We start from the raw sequence: 12,405 nt of genomic DNA, 5'->3' as shown, positions 1-12,405 counted from the left end.
CCATACAGAATCCCTTATGGCAATGCAAGAGCTGAACCTCCTTATTCAGACCTGTCAGCTGAAAGGTTAACCTGCCCGGCTTAACTGAAACTCACCAACGAGCATATTACACCTGCTGACTTTTAATATACAGAATCCACAGGCTAAAGCTAAAGCTGCACATCTACCGGCGGCTGATCACACAGAATAGATGGAAGACATCTGATTTGCATCACAAGACATGACATTATATTTGTACGAGCTATTAAATTGCCGTGTTTATTATTACCCGCCCACTTGTCCATCTGTTCCATCTCCACACACTCAGTCTTACAGTGGGTTGGAGCAGGTGGAGCATATCCCAGTTTATATTAGGTAAGAGGTGTGGTACACGCTGGACATCTTGCACTTATTATTAGTCATATTTTGTTTTGTAATAGTTTTTGACATAACATATGAGAGAGAAACTAGAGTTTCTTTGTGTTTCCTTATACTGTAGAATTTCTGTATGCATTTTTTTTCCCGCTGTTTTACATTTATTCATCAGGACTTTTCTCTCCTGCTCCTTGTGAATATTTTTTCTTGTTGAGGTCACAATACAATGACAAATCCCCTCTGGTGCTAAGCCCGCTCACGACGCTTATATCCCCTCTTTTTAATTTACATCTCTTCAGGTGTTTAGTGTCAGCGCTGCCTCTATCTCACACCGTTGTCTGCTGCATTTGTCTCTCTTACACACATCGCCAATAACAGCTAATGGGTTTATACTGTGTGGTGATTTCTGGAGAGTATAGGCCCCACTCTGGGTGATAGATAATGTAGGAAAGGGAAAAGGATGGAGACATGGAGAGTGTTTGGGTGGGTTGGTTGGTGTCTATCAAAATTTCCTCTGCTGTTACAGGCTTAAAAAGGGAAGAGATCCGTGAAGAGAGTAGATTTCGCCTGATACTTAGTTGGCAGCCAGTTACAACCATCTCTCTCCCTCTGTGACGGTCTTGTTTGGTTCACTCTGCCTGTGTTAGCGTATCATTAGCACAGTGGAGCACTTAGCTGTAGCTGTGTCCCAGTTCAGAGGCCACTGCAACCATTGGTGGAAGTGGCCATTTTTTATTGTCTAGACCGTGAACAAATAACTGAAACAAGGCGGTTTGGCCTACAGAGCATTTTAGGTATCACTTTATAATAAGTACACACTATTAAGCATTAGTTAAGCATTAATAAATACTGAATTCTTCATTTATAATGCATGAATACTCATTAGTATATAGTTTAAATACAGTTAGTGTTTATCAATGATGAGTAAAACATTGTTAGCTGTGTTTATAAACTACATACTAATGAGTTTTCATGTGTTATGAATGAAGAATTCAATATAATTATTATAAAGTTTTACCTTGGAGCTCTGTCCGCCATTACAGTGAAGCACGGCTCCTGTCACTTACCAACCCTAATTATTGGTTTTGTCACATAAACTCTGAAAGTTTAGTCAATAATTGTGACAAGACACAAACGGAAGTAACTCTTCGAATGGCCACTTGAAAAACAAGTCATTCCTTTGTTAAAACTAACAAGTTTGCCACAACTTATTATGTTCACGGTCTTTTACTGGCACTCCCTCTACTAAAACTTGTTATATTAAGGCCACTCGGGTTTGAAGACTGTACCGTGGCCGGGGTGAAAGACCATACCTACAACTAAGTGGCTCTGTGTTGGTGTTGTTTATTTTCATTACCGGTGTGCAATGAATCTTGGGATGGGTTGTGTCCAGGTAAAGAGAGCTGTATTTTCCTTCCACTTAAGGTAAGATAGGGAATGAAATTACAGTGAGGAACACTCAATAAACACAGTCAATAAATAAACCTAAGAATATGGAGAAAGACATTTTGGAAATACAATAATACACATAAACAAAAACAAAGTAAGCAGACAAAAAGCACAAGAGAACAAGAAAAGAACTCAGGACAGAACAAAACATACAATTTGTGTTTGTTTTTTTCTTGAACTTCAGTGATTCAAAATAATAGGCAAAAATAAAAAACACTATAATAGAGAGTACAACAATTCCACTCGCAAGAACCAACATGATTTTTAACCACAGTAATAAACAAGGTTTTCACTATCTTAACTGTCATTCTCCAAGTTGTCCATAAAGTCAATGACATCATCAAAGGTGTATAAAGCTACGCTGTCCATCTTCAGAGACAACCCGCTGAGAGTTTCAGATCAAAAAGAGATTGTATATTTGAAAAACATAGAGCAATTTGTCAGTCTATTTGCGCTGGCATGTCACAGCCAGTCAGCCTCTGAATTGTGACACAGCTTATAGTCTGCATATGGCCTAACCCCCCTCCTCCCTCATACTCATTTATCTGCACTCTCTCCTTCTGTCTTTTATATCTCCTGCCTTCACTCTTTCAACTCAGGATCACATCTACAAACTGATGAAAAGTGACAGCTATACACGGTTCTTGCGCTCCAACGTGTACCAGGACCTGCTGATGGCGAGGAAGAAAGTATGTGTGCTTGTTTCTGTTTGTCAATAACACACGGGTCAACCTCTGATATAGTACCGTTTTTATATCAACAAGTGATATGGCTGCCGTGGAAGCAGGAAGTGAAGGTTACTCACCAAGGTCACTTTGTGAATGGGAAGTGGTGAGACGACTGTAAATGTTTGATTCACCCAGATGATAAAAACATGTAGGTGACTGTGGTATCCAGCCATGAAGCAGGGAGAAACTTAAGTTGCCACTGTAGCCTATAAGGTCATATTTAACACTGCACAAAATGTAGGCTATAGTTTTTGCATTAGTTAAATGGCTTTGCTTGTTGTCTTTTAACCATTTTAAACTGGAAAGTTGAACACCACATATTGTATCAGTGAAAGCAGTCATAGTAATAAACACAGAGCTGTAACCTGTTAAAAACAGTATTGCCATCTTTTGGATTTTTTTTTTTTTGCAAATTCACCATTAAAAATGGTTGAGATGCATTTTGTTGTTGAGATGCATTTTAATGTTTTAGATTTGAATACTGAAATGTTAAACCCCTCCCCCCCCTGTTTTGACTCTCCAGCCTGAAACAGAGCAGGGTCGACGCACCTCCCTGGAGAAGTTCACTCGCAGTGTGGTGAGTGACTTACAAAAGTTTTAATGTTTTTACTGCCTGTTCTGTAATTCAAGGATCTATATGATACTCCAGACTTTAAAGGGATAGTTCAACATTTTGGCAAATTTGCCTATTTCCATAATCCCAGTTGGTTCATCACCTAATATTATTTATCGGTGCATGTTGTTTAGAGACGCAAACTGCTCAGTGAACACAATGGAGTTGAACAGTACAAGTCCCCTGTCCCTCATCAAACTCATCAAATACACAATCCAACAACTCTAAAACGCTCTTGTGGAGAAGTTGTGACCTGCACATTCACCACGCTATGAAATAATCATGTATAATTATGTAACATTACAACACACGAAGCAAATACTCGGAACTACTTGTGCTTTTGCCTCGAAAACAACTCTGTATACATTATTATTTCATAGCGAGGGACACGGGACCTGTACCGTTCACCTTGTGTTCTCAAAACAACATGCACCGATAATTAAAGGTAATGAACCTACTGCTACGACTATAGGGATTATGGCAATAGGCGGATTTGCCAAAATGTTGAACTATCCCTTTATTGCTGCTGCAGTGTGGCTCCTTCCCTGAGGGGACATGTTCTTTCCTTCATATTGGTCTTAGGAAATGATCTGGTGATTAGTTGACTGAGGAGAACAAGTTGTTCATTGCACTAATTAATATGTCCAGCTGTGTAACTGTGAACAAAGAGTTGCTTGCGGGAAGACTGGAAGGGAGATGCAGGATGAATGAATAAAGGAGGCTTTTTTTTTTTTTTTACAATGTAGAAGTGGAGCTAAATAAGGGGATTAAGGCATTCCTCCGCTCTGCACTACTTTGAAGTTTTGGAGTCTGCGCTGTTTTTTGCTTTGAAACAGTGACAGGTGTTGTTTCTTTCACCCAAACACCTGAAGCCCTCGGTGTACACAGACCTGCAGCCATAACAGACTAAACAACACATCTCCCAGTAGACGCACTCTGAGCATGAAGGATAAGAATCAATAAATAAATGTTATATAAGTCTGAGTCTCACTCGCCTGTAGTCAACAGTGGCATTTTCTTGTCATATTACCGTTTCCTTTGTTCATTTACAGCTTATTATCTATTGACACGTCTGGCTATAACTCACTGCTCTGAGCTTTAAACCATTTTTCCAGACCAGGTCTTTCCACTCTTTCAGTTTTCCTCCCACTCTGCTCTTTTCTAAATCCTCAGGAAAGCCTTTAAGTTGATGGCATTTAAACAGCTGTCGCCCTCACCTCCCTTGCTCTCACTGTTTCCTCCTCTCCCAGGGCAAGTCACTGACGGGCAAACGACTGACGGGCCTCATGCAGTCATCCTGACAAGGCCTGGATGAAGAGTAGGAGGAACCATACCCAGAAGAGCCGCTTACACCTGGGGCGCAGGCGGAAAAGGACCCTGGGGCGTTTGGGTGTGGCTGCGGGAGCCGGGTGAAGGGGGGAGCGGGGCGTCAAACGGAGCCCAGACTGCTGGACTTGGACCGCCACCACGTTTGAAATCTCCTCTCAGATTAGCTCGAAGAGGACCGACAGCATGCAATAAGTCACCAGACCTGACACCAGGACAGTGCTGTCGCCGTGTAGACGAAAAAACAGTTTTTCTCTTCTTAGGAGGTTTCTACTAAAAAAAAAAAAAAAAAGCCTGCGCCTCAGCCGGCTCTGTTGTTTCTCTCTCTATCTACTATCTACACTCATGTTAATACGGTAGCTGAAGAGGCTCTCACTTTGCTTTCAGTGATATAAACATGGAATGCTCGAATGCCTTGACTTGATGTCAAAAAGAGACTTAAATTAACGCTGTAGCTAGCTGTTTTATCTCACACCGTTTACTAGGATGATATAAGGGAAACGAGGGGTGGATAGGAGGGCTTTACAGTAAACATCTGCACTCTTGAACTGAACTCCTGCTCGCTCTTCACACGGACGGCTCGCTCAGTCTGCTCGCTTTTTACCAGGCGGAGAAGAGAAGTTGCACCAACTTCTTAGTAAATGAGCTTTTTTGATCAATCCAACTCACATGGGGGGTGACACAAGATTTAACAACCTCCGGGCATCTGATATCGGTTTAGTTGGTTTCAATGTGTGTTCACACTTCATATAATATCATATAAACTAATGTGTGTTTTTATGCTTATTACAGATTGATTAAACTTACAGATGAAAACTTGTATATTTTCTCCTGTAAATACCTCGACTCTGCTCTGGTACAGTAGACCTCTTCTGGAACACAGGTTTAAAAAAGAAAAAAAAGAAAGAAATTATTTTTTACACCAACTGTTTTTCTTTTTTTTTTTTTTTCCCAGACGCTGAAAAGATGAATAGTGCCATCAGCACAAACTGTAGAAGTCATCACCACAACATGGGCAAAAATCGAAGTATCTGTTCTCCATTATTTCTTCTATTAACTCACATGCTGTAAGAAAAACCACTTGCCACTGCCTCTGTAAAGCACATTGTCTAATTATAGCAAAGCATTTCTCAAAGCCTTGTAAAAGAAAAAAAAAAAGAGAAAGTGAAAGTGCACCAAACAGACAGAGGTGTAATCTTGTTGTCACTAAAAGGTAAAGGAAACGTGGATAATTTTACAAAAACGGGTGTTTTACTTTCAACAAGCGAGTTGGTGTAACATTAGGCTTTCTTCTATCTTCTGAACATTCCACTTCAGGCAGCCACAGCAAGGTTTAGTGGGCTGACGACCTAACCATTCTCCACCTTATGTAAAGAGGACCATGATAATAAAAGAGGAATGCACAACAAAGAGAGGGACTCGGAGTTTGCATTATTTATTTCATCTGTGTTCATTTAATTTCTCCAGGAGCTGCAAAGAAATTCACCTTATACAGCACATCGGAATGGATAAATGTCATGTTTCCTGGGATAATGGAGCCACACGGCAACGTTTCAACTGTGTAAGCAGTTTGCAATGATCAGGTAGTACATCTCCCCCATTCACAGTCACACACTGCCCTCTAGTGTATTAGGGATGAAAGTGCTGCTAATGGGCTCCTCTTGTTAAATGTAAAAGATTATATAGAGGAACAATCAAGCTAATGCTGGATTGCAGTTGAATATGATCATCAAAGGAATATTGATAGGAACTAAGGTGAAGCAACCTAATATAACATCATCACCAAGAAACCAAAATAAATAGTTTGAATGTGAATGTGGTCAATTTAAGTTAACGATGCTATCCTTCAGTGAATCCAGCAGTGGACAGGTGTAATCTGATTATTCAGTCTCTGCTGTAGCAGCAGCAGCAGCAGCAGCAGCTGTGAAAGATGTTGCAGCAGCACCACCTAGTGGAGGCTTCTGTTCACTCTCATCTAATCAATTACAAGTCCTATCACATTAATCTTATTTATTTATTTTCTGAAAGTGTATCAGGCAAATATCAATGTTTATTCACAGCTGAGCACACACGGGCCAGTTTGTGATGTGTGCAGGTTAAAGAAGGACAGGACAATCCGTGTGATGCCATCAAGAATATATTTCAGAAACAGCTGCTTATGCATTTTTCAGCCACACCATGCAGAATTAGCCATTCAGTGTCCTGCAGAAACCTTATACCTTCAACTTGCCATCTTAACATTAATGAAGAGAAATACAAGCTCCAGCTTGTACGTGTGGAAATATCCTATTATAATCAATCAAATCTATTGATAATATATTGTGGAATGTTGTAGAACACTTGCACCCATAGAAATGTGAGTTGCTCTCATTATCTACTCACCGTCATGGCTGTCAAAACATAAAGGAAACGCAGGTATTAACTGGCATAGTTTCTAGTGTATTTAATTTTCTTTAGTCTTACTATTCATACTCATGTCATTTGTTATTTCCATAGTTTCTACATGTCATTACTGAGTAATAGAATAAATACTGGACATGTGGACACAGCTCTTGTGGCTTCAAAGATACTGGACGTGTACTGTAAGTGTTTTCCAGACCAGTCTCAGAAAAGCCTTGCTATACTGTAAGTCCAACTAAATACTCTGTGTTGTATACATGCTGGTGAGAAGGTAATGACTGCTCAATGTTCATTTCTGTGGTTAGTTACTAAAAAATAGGAAACAAGGTTTATGAAGGACAAATGTAGAAAAAAAAATCACGCAAAGATAATAGATTGTAAATTTTCCATTTGTGTGACAGGGGCAAAAGGTATAAATGTATGACTTATACCCTGCGCTACCTCTTCAAGAGGGACTGCACTGAAAAACAAAGCTGAGTTAATGATCACATAATTACACATTATCCCAGAACAGAAACATTTAACACTGTTAGCACCTGCAACCACAGCACAGGCCTTAATACTATTACCTGCCTTCACATGAAGACAGTAGATCAACTGTAAAACACCTGAAAACACTATGAGACCTCAGTTTGGAGCCATTATTGATTTATCGACATGAATCTTAGTATTAAAAAAAAAAGTCAGGGTCTCATACCGACAGTGTGTGAGGATGAATTCAAATGTTTTTTTAATTTTATTTTTCATTTTGTCTTGGAAGTTCAGCAATTTTGCAAGACTGTAGCTCCATAAAGCAGCAAAATGTAGATGTTTGAAATTCAAATCAAGTCCATTTTTATTTATATCGGGCCAAATCTCAAGGCACTTTTCAAAGAGAGCAGGTCTAGACCGTACTCTTTATGAAATTAATTCTAATGTTTCTTTGTCAGCTTTTAAAAAAAAAAACTTTTCAAACTCTACCTCTTCCCCACTGTAAACTAAAGATTATGTAAAAGCATCTGTTGACATTAGCACTGGACCTCCAGAGGAATGCACACATTTCACCATTTGTATTGAAAACAGGGAGATAGGATGGGGTTATTTTTAAAAAGATAAAAATAAAAGAAATCTACCCAGTGCAGCTTCAAAGACCAAGATTTTGGCAAAATGCTGCAAACTCTGCACTTTATAGATCTGTGTGGCTCCTTGGAGGAGTATTAGGGGCGGGAACAACAAAGGAGGAGGTTGGTTAGGCAGCTGCAGCCGGACAGGAGAGAGGCTGGACTCCTTTAATCTCCAGCGCCTTGTTGAACTGCACATCCATGGTCTTAGAAGCCTTGGTGATCTTCAGGTTCCTCATACAACCTCTGAAGGAAGCGCTGGTGGAGAGAGCTGCCTGACGAACTCCACCTGAAAGACAAAGGCACAAACACGTCTTTATGGCAGCACTGCTTCCCTGCGTAACTTTTGGATTAGTTTCTTATTCTTGGATTTTTAGATTAATTGGCTTGTGTCGTACTGGGATATCCTCCGACGTAAATGGGGTCGTTGGTGTCGCACGTGTTGGAGCGTGCGTTGGGACTCTCCGCTTGGCTCTGCTTCCCGTCGACCACCAGCTCCACCCTGTGGCGAAGTTTCTTGGCCACGATGGAGTGCCACTGGCCGTCGCAGAAGCCCTCGCCCTCGGGTGAGTACTCCGCTGTGAATCGTCCCGCTCCGTTGTCAACATGGAAGAGCAGCTACGGGAACAGAAACAAGAAAATAAATGTTTATATTTTGTTACTGTTTAGATGAGGTTGTTTGTTTCTGATAAATACAGGACTACAGCTTTTGTTGCAACATTATTATTTTGAGCTCATTGCTAGTCAGAGCCATGCCTCTCTGTTAGCATGTTTTATGTAAGGTAAGCAGCTGCTGGACATAAGTTCATGATCTAAGCCTCCACCAGAAAGTAAAAGTAGGTGTATTTTAAAGGGATAGTTCAACATTTTGCCCCATTGCCATAATCCCTATAGTCATAGCAGTAGTTTCGTTACCTTTAATTGTCGGTGCAAGCTATTTTTAGAACGGCGGAGCAGAGCTGCGAGCTGCTCAGAGCTACGCTACAGAGGCTCATGGGATTTCTTGGTTTCCCACATCAATGTTGTTTTCGAGGACAATGCAGAGACTGCTTGCCGAAAACTGCCCCCGACGCATCAGCGGATACGCGGTTTTGCATGAATTTGCCTCGAAAACAACTCCGTCTGGTAACGTTCTGTTATCTCATAGCGTGGTGAATGTGCAGGTCACAACTTGTCCACCAGAGCGTTTTGGAGTTGTTGGATTGTGTATTTGATGAGTTTGATGAGGGAAACCAAGAAATCCCATGAGCCTCGGTAGCATAGCTCTGAGCAACTCACGGCTCTGCTCCGCCATTCTAAAAATAGCTTGCACCGACAATTAAAGGTAACGAACCTACTCCTTAAACTATAGTGATTATGGTAATGGGCCAATTTGCCAAAATGTTGAACTATCCATTTAAGAACGTCTGACTATTCCTCCAGTCTTTATCCTGTACCTTGCCCTGGACGATCTCTAGTCCGAGCCCATCGTTAGCTTGGTTGCTAACGGCCAGAAGAACTCCATTGGTTTTGCTGGTTCTGAACTCTAAAGCTATCGACACATCCAGACCCACTCTGTAGGAGGCAACTGGATAGAGAAAGAAAGAGAGATAGACGCAGAGAGATTATATTCACATTCATAACATGTAATTGTGCCTTGCTCTTGGGCAACACAGGTGGAATCTCACCTGCTTTCAGGAAGCCAGTGCCGTCAAAATAGGTGCCCGTCTCAGTGGCGACGAAGCAGCTTCCTACCATGTAACTGGAGGCAGGTGTGGCCATGTCTAGTTTAAAGTCTTCAATGACGGCTTCAATGCGACCTAGGAGGAGAGACGGAGAAGGAAGAGACGGGAGCAGTGTTAATAGTGTAATAGTCTTCAAAATAACAAGAAACACAAATGACCATCCTACACTGACAGTACTGTAATGTAAGTACACTAACACCAATCCATTACCTGTGGTGGCTGACTTAGTGCTCACTGGACTTCCCACCATCTTCAGGTTACGAATGCATCCATTGATACTGTAGAGAATCTAGGAACAGAGAAGCAGGTCTTGGTCACTGGATCACAATATTTTTTTTTTTTTAGGTGTAACTGTAAAACATTGGGCATTGTATTTGATTGTTGCAGTAAAATGAACTATAAAAAGAATGAATTGAAATGCAACCAAAAAATTAGTGTGTATGTGTGTTCTTACAGGTCCTATCCTCTTAGAAGTATAGTTTTGAGGTAATCCACCCACATACAGTTTCCCCACCACGTCCAACAGATCAGCCTGGTGAGAAGAAATCATTTATTAATAATGAAATTAAGAATTATCTCATTAAATACTCAAATAATACCTATTTCATTGTATGAGTGTACCTTCTTTGGACTGGTCATCTGTTTAGTGTATCGTCCCCCGACCATGAGGACGGCTCTCTGCTTGATACGATTCACGCGGATCTGAGAAAACAAAATGAAAGAGTCAGAAAGACATGGACAATTTCACACTGTGGAAACAGGAAGGAGTAATGAAGAGACATAGTATGGTCTTCTCACATTGAATGAATAATAAATACGATGGAGAAAAGCTATTACACAGTGAATAAATAAATGACACAGACAGACTAAGCTTAGTTTTGTCATTACCAGTGTTACTTTGTATTTCTCTGTCTACTTTACACTGTGTTGCAAGCTGTTGCATGCAGCTGCCCTCACAGGGATAAATAAAGTTGTGCTGGATATTCAACTGAATTAAATTACCTTGTACCAGTTTCCATCATTGATGGAGAAGGGAACGCAGCCAGAAATATTCCCGTGACCAAGATCGTAACCCAGACAGACTTGTCCATCCTTGATCTGCAGAAAGAGACGGGTTTTAGTTTACTTTTTTTTTTTTTAGTTACTGTATGTATGAGGCTCAGCAGAGGGAGAGATTTAATGCAAGAAGGAGAAGGAGCTGCTTCTGACAGTGTAAACAGTTTGTGCATCATAAACTAACATGAAATTACCACAGCTTTTGGGGAAAACCCACTGGTGTAGCCATTCGGTGAGTAACATAATCTTAGTTTGTGCACATACATCATTTATGGTTATATATGTTGACTTAGACATTTATTTAAGCATACTTTTCATGTAGAAACAATGATAATCTCTTGCGTCATTGTAGCATCACTGGGAGGTTGGTAGTCAGTCTGAACAATGTCGAACATGTGGAGGCTGTGGTCGCTAAAAAGTTACCGACCACTGTTTTTTAAGTTTAGGGACTTAAAGTTACTCGTTTTGTTAATGTGGAGGTGTTTTCGTTAACTTTGGAATCTATTATAAATATTCTTAATAAACTAAGTTTTGTCATCGTTTTGAACTGCTTTTGGAAATTAAACCTTTTTTAAGACGTACAAAGTTGCCTTTTTTGTCTCTGTGGGGCGTTCAATCGACAGAACAGAGAATGTATACTGTACCTGTATGGAAACAAAGTCGGCGTGGTTGATTCTGGCCATGTAGAGGACGAGCCCAGACGCCTCCTTGGTCCTCAGCTCAAACTCCAGTACAAGCCTGAGACACACAGCAACACACAGACATACTTTAACAACAGGTAAATCATTTAATACAAACACAGTCAATCAGTTATATTTGTATTCATCCCTATATAGCACGCTACTGTATCACTGTACTGTAAATGGCACAGAAGATGAATTACAGTTTTAAGTGAGTCAGACATCCAGTTTGGTATTTGATCATGTTTCCCTGCGCTGACAGAGGCTCAGAATAATGAAAGATAGATTTTGATTTGGCTGCCCTGCTGCTTACACTGAAACACACTGTAAATAAATGTAACAGGTCTGAGGCCCCAACACAGACAGTCAACATGCTGATGCTTTTCTACTCTCATCCATTAATAAAAACTATTAGATCAACACAGAGCCCACGGACCTACTTTACAGAACTACTATTTATTTATTTGCATCATTTTGTTCGGTTTGTTTTCACGGCCAGTCCAGTCAACAACATGTTTACTATTTCAACACATTCTTACTTATTCAGGAGGAAATATTTCCCCCCGATTTTGACCTGTGCTGGTAAAAAAAAAAAAAGTATCCTGTTCAAGCTATCACTCACTCACTCTTTCCTGTTCTGCTTTATTTATTTAGACCTGTGCTCCGTGTGGTGGGATCCAAGCAAAAACCTGACAAGATGCACACAAACACACCCACACAGGGGTCGAAGTAGGTTACTATCGGCAACAGAGCTACATTCACAGAGGTGGACTGTCCCCCTTAGTTACTCAGGTACACTGCAATGTTCGTATTTCACTGTTTACTTCTAGTCCACTACATTGCAGAGGGGAATCATTCTGACTCCTTCTGAACTTGACTGCATTTATTTCAAAACTACCACTCGTTACTTTCATATTGAGATTAACATATGAAATTATGAATTATTATGAAATCAAACTATGGTACTCAACAGTG

General features: G+C 40.4%; 2 protein-coding genes across 13 annotated transcripts in view; one reads left to right on the top strand and one right to left on the bottom strand.

Moving 5' to 3' along the window:
- Positions 1–5,290, top strand: part of LOC146961366 (regulator of G protein signaling 6-like) — a 91,534-nt gene extending 86,244 nt beyond the window's left edge. For all 3 annotated transcript variants that reach the window (XM_085771005.1, XM_085771004.1, XM_085771006.1), the window contains 3 exons: positions 2,403–2,492; positions 3,055–3,108; positions 4,395–5,290. In XM_085771005.1, the coding sequence (XP_085627131.1) occupies positions 2,403–2,492; positions 3,055–3,108; positions 4,395–4,445 (195 nt within the window). In that variant the 3' untranslated portion in view covers positions 4,446–5,290. The remainder of the gene's footprint in view (positions 1–2,402; positions 2,493–3,054; positions 3,109–4,394) is intronic.
- Positions 5,291–5,911: 621 nt separating this feature from the next.
- Positions 5,912–12,405, bottom strand: part of lama2 (laminin, alpha 2) — a 213,593-nt gene continuing 207,099 nt past the window's right edge. For 7 of the 10 annotated variants that reach the window (XM_085771314.1, XM_085771315.1, XM_085771318.1 and 4 more), the window contains 9 exons: positions 11,395–11,488; positions 10,697–10,792; positions 10,316–10,396; positions 10,149–10,226; positions 9,905–9,983; positions 9,638–9,769; positions 9,407–9,537; positions 8,369–8,588; positions 5,912–8,259 (listed from right to left, as the gene is read on the bottom strand). In XM_085771314.1, the coding sequence (XP_085627440.1) occupies positions 8,099–8,259; positions 8,369–8,588; positions 9,407–9,537; positions 9,638–9,769; positions 9,905–9,983; positions 10,149–10,226; positions 10,316–10,396; positions 10,697–10,792; positions 11,395–11,488 (1,072 nt within the window). In that variant the 3' untranslated portion in view covers positions 5,912–8,098. The remainder of the gene's footprint in view (positions 8,260–8,368; positions 8,589–9,406; positions 9,538–9,637; positions 9,770–9,904; positions 9,984–10,148; positions 10,227–10,315; positions 10,397–10,696; positions 10,793–11,394; positions 11,489–12,405) is intronic. The other 3 variants (XM_085771316.1, XM_085771317.1, XM_085771320.1) reach the window with 1 other exon arrangement.

This window comes from Trachurus japonicus, chromosome 24, assembly GCF_045865225.1.
Source record: "Trachurus japonicus isolate A0001 chromosome 24, Traja_1.0".
In the NCBI taxonomy this organism is placed as follows: Eukaryota; Metazoa; Chordata; class Actinopteri; order Carangiformes; family Carangidae; genus Trachurus; species Trachurus japonicus.
This window is presented reverse-complemented; position numbering and strand designations above follow the sequence as displayed.